Source organism: Myotis myotis, unplaced genomic scaffold (assembly GCF_014108235.1).
Source record: "Myotis myotis isolate mMyoMyo1 unplaced genomic scaffold, mMyoMyo1.p scaffold_m19_p_7, whole genome shotgun sequence".
In the NCBI taxonomy this organism is placed as follows: domain Eukaryota; kingdom Metazoa; phylum Chordata; class Mammalia; order Chiroptera; family Vespertilionidae; genus Myotis; species Myotis myotis.
This window is the reverse complement of record NW_023416379.1, coordinates 6,654,806-6,679,408: the sequence shown is the minus strand read 5'-3', so window position 1 is coordinate 6,679,408 and position 24,603 is coordinate 6,654,806. Positions and strand designations below refer to the sequence as shown.

The 24,603-nt window shown below is 49.2% G+C and overlaps 1 protein-coding gene across 7 annotated transcripts in view; it reads left to right on the top strand.

Moving 5' to 3' along the window:
• TIAM2 (TIAM Rac1 associated GEF 2) overlaps positions 1-24,603 on the top strand; it is a 160,626-nt gene that overhangs the window by 68,874 nt on the left and 67,149 nt on the right. For 6 of the 7 annotated variants that reach the window (XR_004968698.1, XM_036316123.1, XM_036316124.1 and 3 more), the window contains 5 exons: positions 7,906-8,007; positions 9,042-10,217; positions 13,347-13,782; positions 19,232-19,404; positions 22,006-22,230. Coding sequence is in view for 6 of the 7 variants with exons in the window: in XM_036316123.1 (XP_036172016.1) it covers positions 9,048-10,217; positions 13,347-13,782; positions 19,232-19,404; positions 22,006-22,230 (2,004 nt within the window). In the remaining variant the exon portion in view is untranslated. The remainder of the gene's footprint in view (positions 1-7,905; positions 8,008-9,041; positions 10,218-13,346; positions 13,783-19,231; positions 19,405-22,005; positions 22,231-24,603) is intronic. The other variant, XM_036316121.1, reaches the window with a different exon arrangement.

The window sequence follows — 24,603 nt, the reverse complement described above, 5'->3', positions numbered from 1 at the left end:
TATATAACATACTTATGTTCCTTTTTTATTTGTCATCTCTCCCCACTATAATATAAGCTCCATGAGATCAGGGATTTTTTGGGGGGGTCTATTTATTGCTGTCTCCCCAGGCCTGGAACAGTGAGTAGCACAGAGTAGTTGGTCACTAAAGCATGTATTGCATTAATTAGTGCAAGTGTACTACCCAGGACACCTGATGATGCTGCCAAAGCGACCTATTATACATGCTCAATATCATTGAACTCCTATATTTTACCTTTAAAAAGGTAAATTATATAATTTATGATAGATATGTATTTATTAGGGAAGCGATTTTTAAATTACTTAGCATTAAATGAAATTGAAGCTTCAGAAAGATGCTCCTTGGTTATTCTGTGATCTGAGCTTCCTCACCTACATGACCTTGGTCCCCCTGGCCTACCCCCACAGTCTTTAGGAGGTGTATTCTAAGTTATCATTGATATTTGGGATAATGGCCTGAAGCTTAAACTATCAAGAAAACAAAACTCTCATTTGTGCAATGTTCTTTGTAAAGCAATAGAAAAAAATACATTTTAATTTTTATGCTCCTCAGTTCACTTAAGATTTCGGGTGATTTCATTCTCATCTCTCCACCCTAGGGATACCTCTAGGAAAAGACTTTATTTCAATGCTTTTTATGTGAAAGGGGCATAGATCACATCCATTCTAAAGAGGAGCCTGAAAGTTGTTAGACTTTTAAAAAGCATATGGAGTAATTTCAGGTTAAAAAGCACAGAAAACTGTAAAACTATTTTGATGTAATGCATATGTAAAAGTCATACTAAAAAAATCCAGGTATGACTCTGACCTTTGCCCCTAGTGATCTTGGTTCAAGTTTTCTTTCCCATAAAACAGAGATGACTATGGGAGCTGCTGGAGTACTTGTGCCCGGGCAGCCCTGGCCCTTAGCAGCAGCTCAGAATTATTAGGTTTCAATTTTTTTTTAAATTCCTGTAAATTATGGAATTTAAACTATACCTACTAATATTTTTCATTTTTTTCTGAAAGTTTCTGTAAAGTTTCTAGCTAAAATCTTACCAGGTTTGTTGTGAATAATATAATTTAGAAAAAAACTCAGCAGTAATTGGCTTGCTTTTAAACGCAGGCCCAAGACAACTTCTAGTGTAGCCTGAAGACATACACATATAGAACTGAACTCTCAGATCGGACTACCAGCCAAGCCGAAAAGTACACGTGTGCGGGGGTGAAGAAAGCGCCTATTTAAAATGAGGGGCGATATGTGCGGTGCAAGCCTGTTCATTTTGTAACTTAAACGGAACAGTGTATAATGAAGAGACATTTTGCCAAGAATAACTTGGTACAATTACCGTGGCGCATTCTGGTCACAGAATGTGACTGAGGTTTAGGAGTGCGGAGCCTGCTTCGGAAGCACGTGGCTGACGGGTGGACAGGCCTCTGAGCGGAGGAGAAGGCCTGTGGCTACAGCCTGTGATCCTTCGCGATGGCACCCCAAGTGTCCCTGGGAGATGTTTCCCACTGTGAGCGTTTTGGGGGGGGGGTCCCTCGGGAAGTGCCACCCCATCCATGCCTAGACTCACTTTTTGTAGAATGGCTCATGTTCACAAACATGAAAAACAGGGAGGTTGTTTAAAAGTCATGCTAACCATTTTGAATCTCGTGTCCATAAAAGTTACCCAAAAAGCTTATTAAAAAGTCATGCCAGTCACTTTAAATCCAGCAGTTTGTTGGTTCTGGCAGTCAAAGCAGTTCATGGTTGGTAGAGACCAGGACACGGACCACACTGTGGATGAGCCTGGAAGGAGACTTGGGAGAAAAGGCAGAGTGGGACTGACCATGGGATATATTTCAAAAACGCTGGAAAGAGGGTGGATATCATGTGTGAAATGAAGGCCCTTTGATCATTTCTAAAAGAAAAACGTTTTATCTTTACCAGGGTTTAAAAATCCTAGCCTATATTAACTCTGTAATTTTGATTGAAATGGAGGTTTTTTTTAAAAAAATCCCCCAAATATTTTTAGTTTCTCTGACAGCTCAGTTTAGCTGGGCCTCTCCACTCACTGACATTCCAAAAACATACCAGCAATATTTGTGGGATCGCTGTCTCACCGCTCTCCCATAAACCCCGTCCCAGTGAAGTTGTCCTAAACGGCCTGTTGATTCTACAAATGCTTTCCGCTCCTAGGCGCTCCCTGCCTGCACACGGGACCCGCCCTGTAGGGACGGGTCCGGTCTCCAGCCCTGTTGCTTTCTCCTAGTGCCCAGCACCCAGGTAGATGGTAGAGGAGCGTTTCCAAAAACTCATGTTGAGCTTGTGAGTGGAACTGTTACTAGTATTTCACTTCACTTTCCCAAGTTTCTGCCAACACCAAGAACATTTTCCTCCTTTGCCAACGCGGCTCCCACACTGATCTTTGAGCTGGTGCCCACTGTGCATTCCTTCCCGCATGGCATCCCAGAGGGTCCCTAGGGCACGGTGTCCACTGTGGTGCTTCTGAGGATAGTAGGGTAGGGGAGGGGGGAGGGGACACGGGCAACTGACTGTCCAGGTCTCCCCAGCCTTCTCTCCCTCACTCCCCTTCCCCTCATCTCTCTAAACTTTGTCCCTGACCCCTGAGCTCAGGCCCCGCTGCCCTTATCACATTCCTGAATAGAGGGGTGCTGGGGCTGGGGGGGACTCTCCCCATTTAGTTCACTTGCTGACTCAGTCATTTGTGGACTCAGCAAGCGGTCATGGGGTGCTGTGTCTTCAGGCGTGCCCTTCCCTGTTCCCTGGAGTGCCCTTTCCTTTCTTCATCCAGCGGAATCCCACACATCCTTCGCCACTCAGTTGTTCCGTTAGCTTCTTGGGGGGGGGCGGGCAGGGGAGGGTCATGTTTAACTTTCCTAGGAATAATGTGACTGTCCAGGGAAAGCCTCTCTTCAGCGGTAGAATGCGAAGGGTGAGGACCTCGGGCCTAACCTGAGGGGCCGGAACTGACCTCCATGATGGCCGTTCTTCCGTGTCCGGCTCAAGTGTTTGCCTTGGGCAGTGATTTTTCAAATGTTTCCGGACTCTCTAGACTTTGGTTGTCCTTGGGCCTTATTGGACGGGGTGCGCCATTCTGGCAAAACCGCCACTTGTGATTGTAAGTCATTGTCTTTCAAACTCTGCTTAGGACCCTCACTCAAGATACGCACTTCTACTTCACAGCCAGTATACAGGCAAATGCCACACACACGTAAGAATTTAGTGTCATAGAACAATTTAGTCTCATTTACTAGAATTTTCCATTTTATTGTATTCTCTGCTCTTCTGTTTTTATTCTGTTCTGTTCACTTAAGAAATGCTGGCATCAAGTCATTACGTGAATTTCATGGCCCAGAGTGTGAGGAGCACTTCTGTAAGCCATGCTGCAGCTGTCAGCACTCCTTCTGAACCAGGTGTGAGGCTGAGCCCCTGCCTGTGATGAGGTGGCTCCCGGAGGTGGTGACTGTGCAGAAAGCGGGGCTGTTGTCTCCGTGGAATTTATGACTTCCCCCTGAATACCAGCCATGCCTGCCTCGCTCCTGCCCCTGGGCATTCCTTGCTGCTCATTGTCTTATCCACTCATCTGTGAACAAGCACTTGGGAGGGGTCCTGCTGAACTGCAGTAGAGCCAGTGGCCTCCACGCTGTGTGCCCGCTGTGCAGGCCTGGGCAGCAGCTAGCGCCCTGCCCACTTTATGTATAAGGATCACCCGCCCTAAGCACCTTCCTGTGGGGCACAGATGTTCCTTTCACCTGCCTCTTCATACAAATTGGCCTCCAGTCTCCTTAGGCGTAGAAATGAGCTCCTTCAAGTCTTGGTATTCAGTTTGTGATTCTGGGTGCAGTTCATTGAGGCATTTGAGGAAAGCAGGCATGGGTAGTATTTACAGAGGTAGAAGTTGGATCCTTGACTTGAATGCTTTTGTTTTAGAGTTTTCGGCATATTTGCTCTGTACTTTAGTGTTTTTAATGAGACAGGCAATATAACCGGAAGGCAGGGTTCTCAGCCTTGATAGTATGGACGTATGGGACCAAAGGATTATTTGTTGTGGAGGTTGTCCTATGGGTTACAGCATCCCTGAACTCTCCCCATGAGATGCCAGTAGCATGATCCTAGTGTGACAACCGAAAATGTCCACAGATAATGCCAGTTACCCCTGGGGGCCAAGATCGCCAGCACTGAGAATGACTGCGTTAAGGTAATGCCAGTTGTTCCTTGAGCATGTAGATGATTTTTTTACATTTTATAGCATGAGAATCTAATAATACAGGTACATGGCTGTGTCATTGTTTTTGTTGGCATGTGACAGATGTCAGAGAAGTTAGCTAGTTTTATCTGGCTGTAATAATTTGGGGGAATTGATCAAAATCAGACAGATGCTAACACTGGAACTTGGAAAGTCCCAAACACACACACACACACACACACACATACAGTGGGGCAAAAGTAGGTTATATATGTTATATATAAACATATGTAATAATTAGTGTAATAATTAATAAAATATCTGAAACAGCAGACTATTATAAGGTCTGTATGTACTATTATAGTACATATAGTGAAATTTGTAGTTAAAAATGTATAACACTACTGCAAATTTGTGTTGCATTTCACAGATTGTTTTTTTTTTGTTTTGTTTTGTTTTGTTATTCTCACAGTTGATTCTCAATCCGCAAGGTAGGTAGGGCAGATATTTTTATCCTCAAATTGCAAATATAGACAATGAGATTCAGAAAGTAGAAGTAATTTCCCCAAGCTCTCACATGCTATCTAAGACCTGGAAGCAGGTCTGAAGCCCAAGTTCTCTGACACAAACCAGGCGAGGCTTCTGAGACTTGTCTCCTTAATGATTGAAGGCCCCCCACCCCAACCTCCCACCCGACAGTGAGGGGAGCCTGGTAGATATTGTTATGGTTGACGATGGTCCGCCCTGTTCTTATCTCCTCCTTAGCGCTTATCGCTATCTGAAATGTTTGCCTTGGACAATGATCAGGCTCCTACTTCAGTATAAACTCGCTCTGGAGTGAGGTTAGAAGCTTTGTTGGTGTCTCAGGATGTACATCTCGAGCTTCCCTAGCTGCCTCGCTCGGTCGTAGGTCTGCTTTTGTGCAGTGTCCCCAGGCCTCTGCTCTGCTGTCCCCAGTGAGTCCTGGCCCTCCCCGGCCGCACCATCTGGCCCAGCAGGGGTTCCTCTTGTTCCCCTGTAGTTGCTCCATCTGCACAGCTGGCCCAGGGCTTGGGACAAGGCAGGACTGGAGGACTTTAGTTTCCTTTGTTCTAAACTCAATGCTCCCCGGAAGTGGAGACTGGGAACCTGGTGCATCAGCTCAAGGCGAGCTAAAGGACATGAAGAAAAGGTAAATCTTGAATGTCTTCCTGAAAGGTGATTTGCTGTGGGACCCAGTAAGTCACAGCTGCTAGTGGGGTTGTGAGGATGTATTTGCGAAATTCCTCCCTTTTGCTGCATGTTTCCTGGGTGGGTAACTGGTCACATTTTAAAAAAAAGAAAAAAAAGTCTTCCATTCTTGTTTAGGATTTTAGCTTAAAAAGCTGCACAACACAGTCCCATGAATGGGGGTTGGAAGGGAATTCAGAAAATGAAAGACAGGGATTTCTTTTTAGGCTCACGAGATTTGTGGTCAGTTTTTAAATATCTGAATATTTTATAATTATTCAGTAACTTAAAAATAATTATAAAAAGTGTGTAAACAGCATACAGTTTTTGCCAAGTACGCACAGTCTTAGCGCCATGTAATTATTTATTCCAGAGTGGCTTTACTTAAACTATCATGGGCCTCATGGCATGTTAGGTATACCTGATCTGTACTATTGTTGCAGGTTGGTGTACCTAATGTGTATATATTTTTTCTATTTAAAGACATGGGGGGCTGTTAAGTATTTCTTAAAAAAAAAAAAAAAGTTCATAGGAAGTCAATTGTTTCAATCTTTTCAGCCCCCTATCAACAAAAAGAATTTTAACTTGAATACCATCAAATTCCCTGTCAGGGGTGCTGAAATCTGACCTATTCATGGTCTTGCTTCTAGACAGAAATCACAGCTGAAGCATGACAGATAGTATGTGTCCCACTTGCCAAACTCCTCAGGGACAACAATCCTGTAGTTTCCCTGGGAGATCACCCTTCCTGTCAGTACATTCCTCACGAATATTGGAGGCATCCTTCTTGCCACAATTAGAGGCTGTTTTCCTTCTGCAGGGTTGAGGGGAGACAGGGAACAGCTGGTCAGCATTACTGGTACCTAACATGCACATGCTCTTGTCCTCCGTCACCCCCTTTTCCTGTTCTCCAGGCAGCACTGTGTTAATCACCGAGACATTTCCCTGTGGGTCTGAACACTGATCTTTCAGGCAGACCCACTTGGGAGTGGTTCCTGCTTAGTCTGTACCCAAATCGACCTTCTAACATGCAAGGTTCCTGATCTTAGAGGAAACGCTTTCAACTGGTCAGTGTTGAGTATGACGCTAGCCGCGGGCTTATCGTCATATACGGCCTTTATTATGTTGAGGTATATTCCTTCTATGCCTAATTAATTAAGAGTTTTTTATCATGAATGGATGTTGAATTTTGTCAAATGCCTTCTCTGTGTCTATTGAGGTGATTAGAAGATTCTTTTCTTTCATTCTTATAATGCAATGTAGTACATTGATTGATTTGTGTACATTGAACCATCCTTGCATCCCAGGGATAAATTCCACTTGGTTATGGTGTACGATCCTTTCAATGTGCTGTTGAGTTTGGTTTGCTAGTGTTTTATTGAGAATTTTTGCATCTATATTCATCAGGGATATTGGCCTCTAGTTTTCCTTTATAGGAGTGCCCTTTTCTGGTTTTGATCATGGGGTAATGTTGGCCTTGTAAAATGAGTTTGGGAATATTCTCTTCTTTTTGATTTTTTTGGGAAGAGTTTGGAAAGGATTGGTGTTCATTCTTTTTCAGTGTTTGGTAAAATTCATTAGTGAAGCCATCTGGTCCTGGGCTTGTATTTGTTGGAAGATTTTTTTTTTATTACTGATTCAATCTCCTTTCTAGTAATTGGTCTATTCAGATTTTCCATTTCTTCCAGATTAGGTCTTGGTAAGTTGTATGTTTGTTTCTAAGAATTTTTCCATTTCTTTCAGATTGTCCAGTTTGTTGATGTATAGGGTTGTTCATACTTTTTTTTTCTTTAAAGAAAAACAATTCACTGTTGAAATATCATAGCAATGCTTTCTATGTCTGCAGAGAAAATAAAGGCTTTGTGCCCCAGCAGTGATCACTGCCAGATGGCAGCACCCCTGGCCTGTCTCTCCCCCCCCCCCCCCCACCCTCCCAAGGCGGGCCGCCTGCCCCTTGTGCAGTGAGGCCCAAACATGTGCTTGAGGAAAACCGTTCATCTCATTCATGAGGTCAACTTCTGTAACTTCAGTTACTCTAGCCAAGGGCTGCTTCGCTGTGTTTCGGCACTCTGGGTTGTTTTTACTACTTGGTCCAATAGAGAACAATGAACTTTCTTGTCACTTCAGGATGATGCTCCTGCAATGTTGTTGGTGTGGTGAGTCTGAGAGTTGTTTTCCTAGTGGTGGTGACAGATGAGCCATGACTCACTTCAGCACTTTCACCTGCTCACCCCTGAAACAAAGGCCTGCATTTGACTTCAGGCTGTGTGTTGAGTTAATGGCCTTTACAAGGCTGGATGGGCCGTCCTGGCTTCCTTTACATCTCCCAAACAGCCCGATGAGTCAGGCAGTTCACAGACGCTTCATTTATTATTTTGACAGTGATTTTGGACCCAGCAGTTGTTTCTCCGGATAAGTTACATGAAATCCTTGTTTTTATTTTTTTGGGGCACTTGATGTAAAATGCTTGACAGAGCTTCTCATATTGTCTGTTTTTCAGGGTCATTTCGTGGACTCACTTCTTAACCATGCTGCCTTGCTCCCAGGACCTCATAAAGCCAACTGACCATTGATCTCTCCCAGAGCACAAACTAGACTTCAGGTAAATCCAGCTCACCTGACTTGTGGGTCATGGCAAAGTTGCATGACTGTGACTAAGGTATAGAAGTGAAGGTTTCATTATTTGGTCAGTCCGTGTGACTTTGATTTTGTGGCTGTACCTTTTAGATATAAAAGAATTAAAATCCTACTAAATGTGTTTGGAAACATAACTGGAAGCCTCAACTCCAGCTTTACTAACACTGAGTGGGGAAAGTTTGGGTCAAATTTCACTTTGAGCTGGCGACACTAGTAGACTCATTGAGGGTTTTGAGGTTTTAAAGGGAATTGAAAGAATCTAACAATTTTTTGAGATACAAGCCATATTCAAACTTTTTTCTCTCCTCGTGTTCTAAAGCGAGGACTCTTAAAGACTTTATAAAAGCTCTAGAGATTCATTTTACTAAAACGTTTTTCTGCCCCAAAGGAGAACTTTTATCCCCCCCCCCCGCCCCTTTTTCATCTCAGCCTAGCTGTTGAGGAATTCTAGTCCTTCCTTGTGACACTTCTATTGTGTGACATATGAAAGCTGGAGTTATGCTATAAATGTGGTAGTTTTTTTAGCAGTGCTCTCTTATATTGGTAAGCAATGTTATGTAGAATGAAAATATATCTCTCTGGCCATTAAAAATCACTGTATTTGGACTGATAGAGGAAAGATACTTTTCCCTATTTTTTTTTCTTTAAGAATTATTGATTCAAAACCTTGTAATAGCCAGCCTAAAGGTAGCTCTGCCTTAAACTAATTTTTATGCCAGTTCAATTTCTGAATTGACCTCATAGGACACATTATGTGTTTCAAGTAACCAGCACACAAAAATGCTGTATCATCCACCTGGCTAATGGCTTGCTTGCACGGTGTGGAGAACCGATTCCGGTAGGCAAGTCTCGTCCCTGCTTCTCGGCGTTGTGTCGGGCAGAGAGAAGTTGCTTGGTTCCTTTGCAACATGAAGATCATTTTCCTTATGTTAGAGAGCTCCGTCGTACGGAATGCGATTTAGGTCCTGGCTCTTACTGATGCCCCTGTTCTTCATCCAGGTGAAAATGGGGAACTCCGAGAGCCAGTACACATTTCAAGGATCTAAAAACCATAGCCATGCGATCACTGGTGCTAAGCAGAAGCCTTGCTCTCTGAAAATCCGTAGCATCCACGCCAAAGACGACAAGTCCTTGCACGGATGGGCCCACGCAGGCAGCGCGGGGTACAAGTCCAGGTCCCTGGCCCGAAGCTGCCTTTCTCACTTCAAGAGTAACCAGCCTTACGCCTCCAGGCTCGGGGGGCCGGCCTCCGGCAAAGCCTCCAAAGGCGGCGCCCACTCCAAGCCCCGGGCCATCGGCCCCGGGGGCGACTTCCTGGGCGCCCAGGCCGCCTTCGCCGCCGAGAACGGGTTCCACTACGCGGGGCAGGAGCCGGCGGAGAGCCGCGCGGCCTCCAAGGACCGCCATGGCCACCTGCTCAACTGCTACGCGGGCAACGACAGCCTGGCCTCCACGCCGCCCGGCGAGGACCAGCGCAGCCCCCGGGTGCTCATCAGGACGCTGGGGAAGCTGGACGGGTGCCTGCGGGTGGAGTTCCACAGCGGGGCCGGCCGCCCCCCGGCGCCCCCCGAGGCCGAGGCCGAGGCGGCGGGCGGGCCGGTGCGGCTGCTGCGCTACTCGCCCAGCCCGGGCCCCCGCGCGCCCTCGCCGCCCAGCCCGCGCCCCTCGCCCGCCCACTCCCACTCGCGCCCGCGCTCCAGCAAGGGCAGCTCCCTGAGCTCCGAGTCGTCCTGGTACGACTCCCCCTGGGGCCACGCGGAGGGCAGCAGCGAGGCCGAGGGCCCCTTCGCCGCCGCCTCGCCCGCCCCCAGCCTCCACGCGGGCTTCGCGCCCGGGGACACGCCGCAGCCTTTCCACCCGAGCGCGTCCCTGTCCTCGCTGCGGGAGCTCTACCCGGGGGCCGCCCTGGGCAGCCCGTGCGGGGCCCGCCTCTCCGATGAGGACTTCGGCGCCCCCGCCAGCCTCAGCCATCGCGTGTCCTTCGCCTCCGACATGGACGTGCTGTCCCGCGTGGGGCGCGGGGACCCCGGCCAGTACGCGTCCTTCACGCTGCCCTGCAGGAAGTCCAAGGCCCTGGCGGAGGAGGACGCGGGGAAGAAGGACACCCTGAAGGCCAGGATGCGCCGCATCAGCGACTGGACAGGGAGCCTCTCCAGGAAGAAACGGAAACTGCAGGTGAGTGAGGTCCCCGTGCAGCACCGCGGAGGAGGCCTCTGCTTTCCTCTCTGGGAAATGGGTGTGTTTGCAGAAGGCGCCGCACCGCTGGTCCTGAGGCCTCAGGGAGCAGGGAGCCCAAGACCTGCCATCTTGTTTGCAGGTGTGGGTTTTCCCCCCCTTTGCTTCAGATTTGCATTTTCTTTTATTTTTTTAAAAAATATTTTTTTTTATTGATTTCAGAGAGGAAGGGGGTGGGGGAGAGAGAAAGAAACATGAATGATGAGAGAGAATCATTGATCAGCTGCCTCTTGCCCGCCCCCTGCTGGGGATGGAGCCCGCAACCCCCGGGCATGATCCTTGACAGGGAATCCAAGGGCGACCTCCTGGTTCATAGGTCCACGCTCAACCACTGGGCCACGCCTGCCGACTTATGTTCAGTTGTCATCTGCTGTGACCCTAATTGACACTGGCATTGAGCCAGCGAGCCCACGTCTCTGATTTGCGTAGAGCGTGTCTCTCCTCGACACTGTTCACATTTACTGGCTAAAGCATGTCAGGTGGCCGTGCCTAAGTTGGAGGGAGGGCGGCCGGGAGTAGGAAATGGTCCTTCCATGTGCCCTGGGGAGGACCAGCGTCTGTGTGGGCCGCATGACTGCAGAGCCCCCAGGAGCTTCTGTAGAGGACTGGCGGTCCGTACCCGCAATGAAGGAAAGTGCGCGCACACCATGACAAGGTGACGTTGGCACTCTTTCCTAGAAAGTGAGGAGTGGTGACCGGAGTTTTCCCTTAGCTCCCAGGGCACCAAGAGACATCTGGAGTCTCTATTCTCTGTTGGAGTGCTCTGGTTGTCAAGCTACAGTGTCCTCGTTTATGATGATCTGGTTGGGGGAAGGGAAATCAGTCTGCTTAGTGCACCTGTGTCACGTGGCATGTTAGCGTCACACCCAAAACACAACCAGAGAGCCAGCCTATTTAGGGACATTCATGCATTCATTCCTATTTGCTGAACACTACTAATCACTGGCTATTAGGATTCTAGATGGATAGATTTAGAAATTTATTAGAGACTGGGGAAGTTCATGTCTGTGTATAAGAATCAGTTACACATATTAAAATGTCATCTTTTCCCATTTCTCAGGGAGAAACTTTTGTCTTTGCTACCTTTGAACATTTCAAAGTTAGCACCACCGCTTGAAGTCTCTCATTAGAAAAATGCCAAGAGTGTTTGTAGGTCGTGTTGAAGTTTGGCGTGAAAGTGCCTTTCTGACGGGGTTTTGCTTCTTCTGAACACCCCATTGTGGTTCTTGCTGGGTATCTGAGGCAGCCCCGTGTTTGGGGCTCTGAGTCAGAGTCCCGCTCATTGCTGAAATCGTGTTAATGCTACATGCGAAGCATTGCTTCACTTCCTAAGAGTTTTTGAAGAATAACAAGTGACAGTTTTTTGTTTTTTTTTAAATCAAACTATTTTGAAAGTTTCCTAAATGACTCACCGCAGCTGGCTTATTTGCTCTGTTCTTGCATAAGTATTCATGTATAAATAAATGTGGCTTTGGGACACTGTGTAAACACACACGGAAAACAGTATTTTCATTAGTAATAGCCGTGTTCGGGGTCAGCTGTTTATTGTCCCTGGGTATTTGGAAGCACTCTTCGGAGCTGATGATTTTCCTACAAAAGATAGCAAGGAATTGCTACTTTGCCACTTGCTTTCTGGGTGGAATTCCGGAAAATAAAACCCCTTCTCACATTGCAGTATTCAAAATAAGGCCAACAGCGCATGGCCCTTGACGCAATTTTCTTTCATTTTTATTCTAATGGATAAGGAAGCAACATTGAAAGGCCCCTAGCAGCCGAGTCGGTGAGTGTGGTTAGCATCTCTCAGCAGAGCGACCTTAACCAAGCTCCCAGTTTGGAATGTCAGTATCTTTTGAGTCATAATTTAAGCTCACCTCCCTGCTATTTACCAATGAATGGGCTGTATGGAAGGTATTTTTCCTGAATGACTAGACTTGTAATCTAGATGTAAGAGGAAATCTTCATGGTTTCAGTTCTGTGCTCGGCCTGTTCAGTATCCAGTGCACAGAGTCCTCGTAGGGGTAGCAGTTATTATAAAAATTTTAATTTTAGTTAGAGTTGCCTGCCTCTGATTTTGTGTTGAAATAAATATGAAGGCCAAGAATCATGTCTTCGGCATGCCCAGTGCCTAGAACAGGGGTGGGGAACGTCGGGCTGGAGGGGCATGTAAGGCCCGCGGAATCATTTGGCGTGGCCCTGCCCAGGCATGAGGGGTGAGTTAATTAAATGTTTGACCAAATACAGCAGGCTAACTTTTAAGTTGATAATTCTGTATGGCCTGAGAATGATGTTATAAATATCCAAGTGGCTCTTGGCAGGACAAAGGTTCCCCACCCCTGGCCTCAAATAAAACAGATGTTCAAGTAATCAGATGAGAATGAATGCATAGTATTTCATGAAAGAAATTCCCAAATTCCCAAATTAAGTGCACAATATTAATTATGAAGGAAGGGGGCATGGCTCCGCTGTATACCTTTTGTGGATCAGGAATCTCAGGAGCATGGTTTCAGTGGGAAAATAAGATGCCAGAGACCCCAAGTCTAGACCGGGACAGGTGGCCGGAAGCTGGAGGCCGTGTTTACCTTGCGGACAGGTTTGTGCCTAGAAGACACAGTCCCGTGTCCCGCCCCCTTGACCCTGGAACTAGGATTTTCTAATTTACCTTTAAAAGGATCCAGGAAAAAAACAAATAGACTGCAAGGACATGAATTTTTGCCTCTGAGACTCCGATTCACAGTTAGCAAAGAAGCATCAGGCTAGAAATCTTCAGTCATGTGTTTTAAATACAGTCATTAATTTCTTGATGCTAAGTGTAGGTTACATGGAGGAGATTCAGTGGTATTTCTGTTTCCCTGTTGAAGCATTGACTCCACCGGCTATAAACTGGGCTGGGCAGCACTATTCCCACAGTTCTTTCTGGTTTAGAGACGTGATTAATGATGCACTTTTGCGAAAAGCATCTTGCTCAGTGGCAACACCACCAGCGACCCACAGTATCCCACGTGTGCCGTGCGGTGGGGGGACTCTTTGGAGGGACGTAACTTCTGATCGGGGTCGTCTGGTTGCTCCCAGGAACCGAGGTCCAAGGAGGGCAGCGACTTCTTCGACAGCCGCTCGGACGGCCTGCATGCAGAGGCCCCGGGGCCTTTCCAGGCGCCCGCCTCGCTGTGGGCAGGGGGCTCGGTGCAGCGCCTGTCCCAGAGAAGCGAGTCTGCTCACGCGATTGGCAGCGACCCCCTCCGGCAGAACATTTATGAAAATTTCATGCGAGAGTTGGAAATCAGCAGGACCAACACGGAGAACGTAGACACGTCCACGGAGACGGCCGAGTCCAGCAGCGAGTCCCTGAGCTCCTTGGAGCAGCTGGACCTGCTCTTCGAGAAGGAGCAGGGGGTGGTCCGCAAAGCCGGCTGGCTCTTCTTCAAGCCCCTGGTCACCCTGCAGAAGGAGAAGAAGCTGGAGCTGGTGGCCCGGAGGAAGTGGAAGCAGTACTGGGTGACACTGAAAGGTGAGTGTGCCCTGGGCCGCGGGCTCTGGGATCCTCCCTCCGCTCTGCGCTTTCCTGGGGGTGCCAGGAGCCCCCACGCCCACCTGAGTTCATGCGAAGGGAATTGACATAGGATCTCCCTGCATGCTTTACTACAGTGTCTGTCTCTCTCTCTCTCTCTCTCTCTCTCTCTCTCTCTTTAAAATTTTTAAAATTGATTTTGAGAGAGAGAGAGAGAGAGAGAGAGAGAGAGAGAGAGAGAGAGAGAGAGAGAAACATTGATGTGAAGGGGAACATGGATGCTCTGCCTGCTGCAAGTCCCCTACCAGGGATCGAGCCCAAAACCTGGGCATATGTCCTGACTGGGAATCGAACTGGCCCTTTGCCGCACAGGACAATGCCCAACCAACTGAACCACACTGGCCCAGGCTACAAACACTTTTGCAAACCTGTGAGATATGGCTTACTGAATATTCACATTTGTGATTCCACCTAACACATGATTGAATTTAATAGTTTTTGCTTATTATTTTGTAGGCATTTCTGTACCTTTTTAAAATACCTTTCCTGCATCTGGAGGAAAGAAAATACCCCAAATAAGTAAGCAAACTTAGTTTAGTTGTTTGGAGTGCAGATCCTGATTTTCCTATTGGGCACGTGTTCAGAACCCCAAAGAGGTGTGCGGCTTGTAGAACTAGGATTTCATCTGGGTTATTGGATTTGTGTCCTCCCACCTTTCTGAAGGAAGAGAGTCGCATTGATACTGTAGAAAACCAAATGCTTTGTTCTTACTGTACGGGGTCAGGAGTAAGAATCTGGGAGAAGTTTCTCCCAAGCATTGCTGTTTGGACCTTAGGGTCGCCTTGCTTGGCGTGGGAACGTGGATGGCGCATGGACTTGAAGGGAGGTAGATGCCCGGGAGGAGCGAGGCTCTCAGGGGCGCAGTGCTGACTTACACAGATGGGAGCAGGAAGAGCAGCCGCGCAGCCCCTGGCGTTTCTGCACGGTTGTCCTGTGACTTCTTCAGAGGAACGGAGTGTAGTGTTCAGAGTCCAACCTCACCACTGGGCTGACGCCCTTCCTCATCTCGGGAGAAAGCAGAACTGGGGATCACATCCCAGACAGTGTGTGTGAAAGGCTGGAGCCCCCACTGTGCCCCTTGCTAGCTTTCTGCTTTGTTTGCTCCTATTTAGAAACGCTGAGCCCCCCGGCCCCCAGCCTTGGGGTGCTGACGTGATTGCATCATGACCCATACGCGCCTCTGGGACAGGTGCACCGGGAGGGCGTTCCCTTTTTAAATAAGTCTTCCCCAGCAAACGGGAAGTTGATCAAACCCAAGCCCAGCACCCTACAGATGGCTGTCCTCTGCGCTCCGGGTTCGGGTCCCGGGACAGCGTGCGGCTGAGGGAGGCACAGGCCTCTCCTGGGTTTGGCATCCGGGGAAGCAGGCTCTCACCCGAATGACGGACGGGATTTGGAAAGTTAGAATAATGGGTTGAATCCGGCAAGAAAAAATGCTGCAGGGAGAAGCTATGCTTTAAGGTTTAATAACCAAATAACTCCCCGAGGACACGATAGGGAGATGTGGCCGCTAAGCGTGACAAGTGAAGGCGATTTGGGGTTTGATGTGCAGACCGTCCATGGCATGAGTGTCTGTTGGGGAATGAACCCGCAACCCGGGCATGGGCCCTGTCATGGAATCGAACCATGACCTCCCGGTTCATAGGTTGATGCTCAATCTCTGAGCCACACCAGTGGCCGCCTGGCTGTACCTATTTTTTTTGTTAATGTAAAATTTGTTGATTAAAATGGATGCTTTGGGAAGTTGTTCCCTGGCATCTTATAGCTTTCACACCCACCCCCTGTATGACCTAGGGCGGTGGTGGCTGCGGCGGCGTGTGACGGCATGATGGTGTGTGTGTGTGTGTGTGTGTGTGTGTGTGTGTGTGTATGTGATGGTGTGTGTATGTAAATGTGTGTCAGTGTGATGGTATGATGGCGTGATGGCGTGATGGTGTGATGGTGTGTGTGTGTGTGTGTGATGGTAGGATGGTGTGATGGCGTGATGGTGTGATGGTGTGTGTGTGTGTGTGTGTGATGGGGGGTATGTGTGGGGTGTGTGTGTGAGATGGTGTGTGTGGTGTGTGTGTGATGGTGTGAGTGTGATGGGGCTGTGTGTGGGGTGTGTGTGTGTGTGTGTGAGTGTGATGGGGGGTATGTGTGGGGTGTGTGTGTGGGGGGTGTGTGTGTGATGGTGTGAGTGTGATGGGGCTGTGTGTGGGGTGTGTGTGTGTGTGTGTGAGTGTGATGGGGTGTGTGTGTGTGTGTGTGTACATATTCTGTGAGAAGCAGGGCCATAGGTGACATCAAGGGGATGGAGAGCCATGCCTTAGGGAGGGTGACGTAAGGATCCGGGACTCTTTAGCCGGAAGGAAATAAGAAGTGAGCTGAGAGTGAACAGCAGTCTTGTGGGGGAGACATGGAATTTAACCTGGTTCACCAGAGGTCAGGACAGGTCTAATAGATGGAAGACAAGTTGGTTCTGAATTTCACGTAAAAAGAAAGAAACAAAACACAAAAGTGAAAAACTCCTGCCTTCCTGCGTACCTGCTCTGGCACCTGCACGGAGCCAGCCGTTGGAGGGTCCGGGGGCGCCCAGGCCCTCATCCCTGGAGGATGGAAGAGTGCGTCTCAGGGTTCTTGTTTTCCATTCTGTAAGCCACACCGGGACCCCCGGCTGCCGACTCCAGGGGTGGGACGGTCCCCAGTCATCTCGGATGATTATGAACGAGATCTGCAGTCAGCCTGGGCCCTGCCGTCTCGTGCTTCTTTTAAAACACGTCAAGGCCCAGGGCGAAGGGTGCTCTGTCAGTAAATGTTACCAAGCTTCCTTCCCGCTGCAGCCAAGGAGAGGCATGCGATAGAGATGTTTCCCCCGCACAGCCCTCCCCACTGGCTTTCCACACCTCTCTCCCCTGGGAACTCAGTGTGTTGACTTTAGCGTTCTTGGCTTAGAATCCAAGTTGTAATGTTTGGACTTAGCCGTTTGGTTTAATCTTGGTTAAAAACATATATATGTGTCTATACGCACATGTGTCCATTGAGGCAGAATTTTAAAATTATCCTGGAAGTATCCGTGTAAATAAATTGGAAACAGCATTCTGGAGAGAGAACCTGTTAGCAAACTGCCTGGTTACCTACCTGCATCGAATGATAGGGATGCTAAGGGCACAGCTGTGTTTTAGGGCTCGCAGGGTGTGACACATTCTTAACAAAGATAATCCTGTCTTTTCCAATGAGTGGATTTTCATGGGGTTCACGGGGCTTCCTGGGAGGAATAGTTGCCAAGGTCACTAAAGCGACCCTCGGGATGCACAACAGCGGGCCGATGTCAGCAGGGGGTCCCAAAGGGATTTTAGGGTGCCGGCAGCTCTGCCCCTCGACAGGACAAGGAATGGAGGGATGAGTGTGGGTTCAAAGGACGTCAACAAAAAGGTGGGTTTGGCGGAGAACAGAGACTAATGGCTCTCCTTCGCTGGTGATCGTTCTACTAATAGGACATCTCTTGTCCGTCCGCTGCTGTTCCAGTCTGTTTTCTCTTTGTGCTACTGTGGCGGGCACTTCCACTGTCCACTCCCCAGGTCACCACCAGCTCCTGGCAGGGACTGGGCGGGGCCTGACAGCCACGACCCTGGGGGTGCCAGGCCTGATAGGCTGCAGCCCCTTCCGTCAGCCGAGGCCCCGGCATCAGAGACCCAGGCTGGGTCAACCCGATGTAACAGACCTGCGATTGCTTTCCTGGGCTTTTAATTCCGCAGCAGCAGCGCTCCGCATACTGGTTTACACCCAGCCTGGCTCTGAAGCGAAACATCCAGTTTTGGTCCCGCGCTGCCACGTGAGAGCTGCATTCTGTCGGCCATGGGGCGGGAGGTTGGGCAACACCCTGGCATCTGCCCAGGGTTGTGTTCATTTCCTCTGGACCCACTGACTCAGACCACGGCCGCCGGGAGCACAATGCGAGGGAAGCGGGCAAGTCCAGCCTTAACCTTTGGAAAGAATTTGGGCCTGGGGACGGCTGGTGTTGCTCTGTCGCCTTTGCCCCGATTCCTGGTCCCCAGGTCATGCATGGTGCTAGCGGCAGTACCGGTCCCTGGTGGAAAGACTCCACGTGATTCGGTGGCTGGAGGGAGAGACGCTCAGCCCCGCAGAAGCAGCTCTACCTCGTGCTGCCTCCCCTCGCTCTGAGGGCCTCGCTCAGAGTTTTGTTTGTGGGGAGAGAGTTGCTCGGTGCTTCTAGAACCCATAAAGCACAGGGAGGGAGAAAGTGCGCTGTTTCTGAGGGCAGAGCGAGGGGCCGGCGTCTTTCTCTCCTGCCTTCTGTGCCGCATTATATAAACGTTAAGATTTGTGTTTTTGGTTTTTTAATTTATCTTTATTGTTGAAAGTATTACAGATGCCCTCTTCTCCCCCCACCTCCACACACTCCCCCATTGATCCCCTCCACTCCCCGCCACCCTTCCCCCAGGCCTTCACTAAACTATTGCCTTGTCCATGGGCTGTGCACATATACCTATAAATTCCCTCTGAGACTTGTTTTTAAAGGAAGACATGAAACTGGGAAGAGTGAAATTGTTTTTAAATGATAATTATAATAATTATAGGACATTCTATCTAATTATCAAAACAGACCTCTAACAACCTCTGCCTACAGCACTTTGTGAGCCTGTTGGGGGAAGCGCTATACTTGCAGGCTTATGCGGCAGCATTTTTGGAGTAATCTTTGAAAATTCAGGGGGTAAATACTTTCTCTTTTCTCTCAATCTAAACTAATAAGATGATAGTAAGAGTTCCTATCGCTGTGAGATAAAAGAATACACTAATTTTGTTTTACGTGGCATTGGAGAATAAACTGGTATGTTCACATAAGTGGTCGGGTTCCCAGGCTCACTGGGTTTCACGTGACCGCATACTGTAAGTGTGGGAGCTCCCGAAGTTAACGAATATGGGAGTTTCTCTGGCCTCCTGCATTGAGCTCTCTCTAATGCGATGTTGTGGGTAAGAGTGAGGCCTCTGGGGCCAGAGGGTGTGGGTCCAGCTGTGGAACCTGCACGGGCGGTGTCGTCTCAGCTGTCCCATCTGTGAAATGGGCTAATGAGCGCGCCTGCCCTCCGGGCCGCTGTGGGGCCCGGTGAGCCAGTACGTGTGGATTCCGAGAGGCGTTCCTGGCGGGAGTAAGCAGCAGCAAATGGCAATTCATGCGTAGGATCGCTCTTACCAGCATGGCACGAACAGACACCCCTCATTTTCACCAGTTCATGCTAATGCACCCGGGCACACTTTGGAGAGCAGCCTTTTCTTTTGCATGGCACAGTGGCTGCATGCAGGTTTGCTTGTTTTTAGGTACATGCCTTCTCCTGGCTTCGCTGGGTCCTCGGACCGTGTGACAGGCCCGGGTTGCTTCTCCCCACAGGCTGCACGCTGCTGTTCTACGAGGCCTACGGGAAGAACTCCCTGGACCAGAGCAGCGCGCCCGGCTGCGCCCTGTTCGCGGAGGACAGCGTCGTGCAGGCCGTCCCCGAGCACCCCAAGAAGGAGAACGTGTTCTGCCTCAGCAACTCCTTCGGAGACGTCTACCTGTTCCAGGTACCGCCGAGCTTCCTGCGCGCAGGCCCCAGACGATGCGCGGAGCCTGAGGGCGTGAGGGTCAGAACCGAGAGGACAGCTCAGCTAGGCTTTGGGTTGGGGCTTAGCCCGAGCGTCAGCCCCAGGGCCGGTCAGTCACTCGCACAGCGAGCATTTCCTGGTGCCCACGGGGTGTTCTTCATCCAAAGCAAGGTCTCCATCCCTGTCCGGGAACAGCCGGTGATCTAAGGGGTGTGAGGTCCGAAATTCCCAGAGTGGAGGCTTTAAAAAAAAATCATTCATATATTTTATTGATTTCAGAGAGGAAGGGAGAGGGAGAGAGAGATACGAACAACAATGCTGAGAGGGAGTCATGGATTGGCTGCCTCCTGCATGCCCCACGCTGGGGATGGAGCTCACAACCCAGGCATGTGCCCCGACCGGGATTCGAACCATAACCTCCTGGTTCACAGGTCAACGCTTAACCACTGAGCCACGCCGGGCCGGGCGAGTGGAGGCTTCTTAGATGAAGTCGAGGGAGAGCACACAGGAGAGGCTGAGGTTCTTGCTAAGGACCCAGTGGAAGTGGGAGAAGCAGCTGTTCAGGACTTGCTCCCCGCCAGATGCTCTGAGGTCTCATCTCCCGGGGGGAGTGGTGGTAGGAACATCAAGGTTCAGGTGATCTGCTGCTGGGACTTTTGGCAACTTTCTAGCAAATGAGAAGTCGCAGAGCATGGTGGCACCACACCCCGGGACTGGGGGCTTAAGTGTGAGTCCTGGCTCGGTCGCTGGGGCACTTACCCAACTTCTGTGAGCTCTGGACCCTCCCACCGGTAGAATAATCATAGCTGCTAGGGTTGCCTTAGGGGTAACTGATATAATGTATGTGTGTGTAAGTACTAAGGACTAGTGTTGTTAGCTAACTGTGATTGCTGCTGTTGTTAGTGAACTCACAAAAGGTGGGGTGATAGCGAGAAGGGAAGCGCATTTCTCCAGTGCCTCCCAGCCCACCCCCGGCGATGCCTGTCCACACCGTGCAGGCTGTGGGTTACCTCTGGCCGGAGGGTCATGGAGAACTCACAGGTTCAGGTCTCTGCTGAACTCGGTCCTGGGCCTCAGGAGCCCTGCAGGACAACAAACAGCGTTCTCTCGCTGGCTGTGGGCGTCTAGGATTTTGTGAAGGGTTCTCTGAAACAGAATTTCCCAGCACCTGTGCCAGGTAAATGCCTTGGTCTCTGAACTGGCCAGCGTCAGGGCCCCGAGATTTGATTTCCCTCCTCTTATCAGAAAAGTCGCTTAAACCTTCTATGACAGCGGTTCTCAACCTGTGGGTCACGACCCCTTTGGGGGTCGCACGACCCTTTCACAGGGGTCGCCTAAGACCGTCGGAAAACACATATATAATTACATATTGTTTTTGTGATTAATCACTATGCTTTAATTATGTTCAATTTGTAACAATGAAATTGGGGGTCACCACAACATGAACTGTATGAAAGGGTCGTGGCATTAGGAAGGTTGAGAACCACTGTTCTATGATCTTTAAAGCAAAGTAATGAATTGATGTTGATCTAAATGGCCAGGAAGGTAAATACATCAGATTAAGTCTACATGGACTCCTTAGGGGCAAGTGTGAAATGGGTATTTCATTTTGTGATTCAGGCAAAATGAGGAATTAAGAAATTGTCGCAGCAGGTCCAAGTGTATGAGCTGGAGGTCACTAGGGATCTTCCCTGGAGCTGGGATGCGTGTGGCTATTTCCGCACGTCGGGAACTGAAAGTGCCCTCCGCCTGCTTAGAGCCACGCGCCTCCACCCATCCTGCTCTATTCAGACTTTCTTTATTGCTTTTGAGTGAAATATAACCCTCATGTGACAGCATCATTGTCTTTGTGTCCGAAGGTTCTGAGAGTAGAGGAAAGAAAACATTCTTTCACTGACATTTTTCATAATTGAGTCCATACTGTAGACATGAAATTTCATATCCTGGTTTCAAATTTTAATATTTTAGTCCTACTATTTTCTCATTCTATTAAAATTATGAGCATAAGCCATCTTGAGAGAGCAGCACAATGCAACACTGAGTGGCCATACCTGGCTTTCTTATTACTCCCCTGCCCTAGGCTTACAGCTTGATTCTAGCTCATCTTCCCACATGTTGGGGCTGCAGGATCATATATATATGTTTTTAAATCGATTTCAGAGAGAAGAAGGGAGAGGGAGAGAGAGAGAGAAACATCAATGATGAGAATCACTGATCAGCTGCCTCTTGCGTGCCCCACATTGCGGATGGAGCCTGCAACCCAGGCATGTGCCCTGACCGGGAATCGAACTGTGACCTCCAGGTTCATGACTGATGCTCAGCCAACGGAGCCACATGGGCCGGGCAGGATTATTTCTGCTCTGCTCCCCATGTTCTCCCAGGCCCCCTGGAATCAGGGGAGCTGTGAACCCGAGTTGAGCGGTTGTGTGTGTTTTCGAAATTAGACAGTTTTAGGGAGTGAAGGTACCCCTTAGGGGTTACACATCAAAGCCCAGCCTGCCACTGTGGAGAGCACTTTGCGCTAAAACAATTCTAAAGAGGGTTTATTTTTATTTTACTTATTTACCCTCCTGCGTGTAGGCCACTAGCCAGACCGATCTGGAAAACTGGGTCACCGCCATCCACTCGGCGTGCGCATCCCTCTTTGCAAAGAAGCGCGGCAAGGAGGACACGGTGCGGCTGCTGAAGAACCAGACCAGAAACCTGGCGCAGAAGATAGACATGGACAGCAAGATGAAGAAGATGGCCGAGCTACAGCTGTCCGTGGTCAGCGACCCCAAGAACAGGAAAGCCATAGAGAACCAGGTACGGCTGCTGCCCCGGGTGGCCCTCCCCTGGTCCTCCCCTGGGCCACGCACAGCACACTTGGCGGGCGGCGGCCTTTCCCTGTCTCCCGGGAGCAGCTGTCCAGGCTTCTCATCCCAGCACCTGGTGGCTGCGTGTCTGTGGCGTGGGTGGTGGGATGTGCTTTCCAGCCTTTGGCTGCTGTGCACACCTCATGCGATATTTTGTGCCAAAATCTTTTTTCCTAATATTGAGCAGCTCCCCCTTGCCTCGCTGAGTCTCTCAGATACTGTCACTTTCAGAACAGACTCTGTAGAATAAAACCCTAGAGCAGTGGTTCTCAACCTTCCTAACGCCGCGACCCTTTAATACAGTTCCTCATGTTGTGGTGACCCCCAACCATAAAATTATTTTCATTGCCACTTCATAACTGTAATATTGCTGCTGTTATGAATCGTCATGTAAATATCTGATATGCAGGATGTATTTTCATTGTTACAAATGGAACATAATGAAAGCCTCGTGATTAACCACAAAAACAATATGTAATTCTATATGTGTTTTCCGATGGTCTTAGGCGACCCCTGTGAAAGGGTCGTTCGACCCCCAAAGGGGTCGCGACCCACAGGTTGAGAACCGCTGCCCTAGCGGCTGAGAGGTAAGATTCCCGCATCTGTGGGTTCCAGAAACCAGCGTTGTTTCCATTGCAGATGACGTGCTAAGGAAAATGCCTTCGCTGGTCTGATTTCATACTCATGTAACAATGAAACAGGTGGAGTTTGTGCTCTTTGCCTTTCGGAGGAGGAGAAGCAGCTTCTTAGCGTTTGTTTTTGCTTGCTCAGACAACCTAACACGCGGACGAGTGTCAGTGACAGCTCTGTGCTCCGTGGTCCTGTGCCTCAGACGGCTCAGGGCGCCCACTCAGAGCCCTCGCGGCGACTGGAGTGTGTGTGTGGGGTGGGGAAGTGTGGCTTTAACTCTTACAGGCTCTCCACCCCTGAACCTTGAAGCCACACGGGAGTCCTCTGGTGGGATGCCCAGCCTGGAGTTTTCGAGACTTTGTGTATCGTCACAGGTTTAGGTCTAGGGAGAGAAAGGGAAATTTAGTGCCATGGAATGGCTCCTGGCTCGTCTCCTCCCTCCTCCTCCGATTTTCCTCTTTATGGCCCTATGAAGTCCAAGCCAGCATTTTTAGAAATTTAATATTTTCATTAAGTGGAACTTTATTCCCTTGCCCACAGTTGGTAAATACTTATTTTGTGATGTTACCGTTGGTGTCATTCTCTGAGTGGGATGTGAGGGGTGACTCTCACATGAATGCCCACGCAGACCCAAGGTCTGGGTGGTTGGGTGCCCGAGGACAAACTGTTTTAAAGAGTTAGGACAATTCTTACTTGTGGCCCGTTCTACATCCTCTGGCAGAATCGTCCCTCCCATGGTTTTAAGCGCAAATACTACTAGTTTTTCATTTCAGTTCTCCCCTCCCCCGCCCTGTTTTCCTCGCCCCTCCCACGCACACTCCCATCTCATGCTAGTGAGGCTTGTGAATTTTGGGGAGAAATCATTGGGATTGACCTTCAGAAATCCCACCTGAAATCTCCTCCTCACCGGAGTGGCAGTGTTTCAGGGTGTTTTCCCAGAGGGCTTTGCAGTGGGCAACATGAACTCCCTTTTCTGCACCCACTGGCCTTGCCTCGTGTGCCAGATGCTCTGTGCTCTGGACTTGCAGACACGAGGTGTATGAAATGTTAGGGGGGCCAGCAGTGCTTACAGTTACTTTTATGAGATGGTCTGTGGAGAACGTTCTGTGAAGCTACAAAGGCAAAGGTATTTACAAATCAAGGCCAATAAAAACGTGATCTCTCACATATCCCATAAGTGTCGTTTTCTTGAAACTACCTTTGGAAAACGTCTTTACAAGAGCCGTGCTTTATCCACTGATTATAAAATCTGAACTTTATTCTACATGAAAGAAAATATTGTTTTATTCATGTAGAGCTTTCCCCCAGAGACCTCAAGAATCTCAGAAGAAAAAAAAGTCACTCATAGCTTAATAATAGCTGAACCTACAAGGCACATTACATCATGCAAGATGAAGTCTCTGCGACAGGTCTGGTTGGAAGAACGGGTGGACAAGATCACGGCCAGTGGCTTGTCCAAATAAAAAGACACGGACAACAATAGCGGCTGCACTTCGTCCCGTTGTGTGCCGGATGCTGTGCTTTAAGACACCCATCTTATGGTCTGGCCCGGGGCCTCTGGGGTCTGGGTGGGGCAGAGGGACGCAACTTTCATTTGAGCGTATCCCGTGTGGAGCCGGCCACGCGGCCAGGCCACATGTCGGCTTCCTTTTGAAGTTGGGAGGCAGGAAGAGCTGTAAATTAAGTCCAGTTA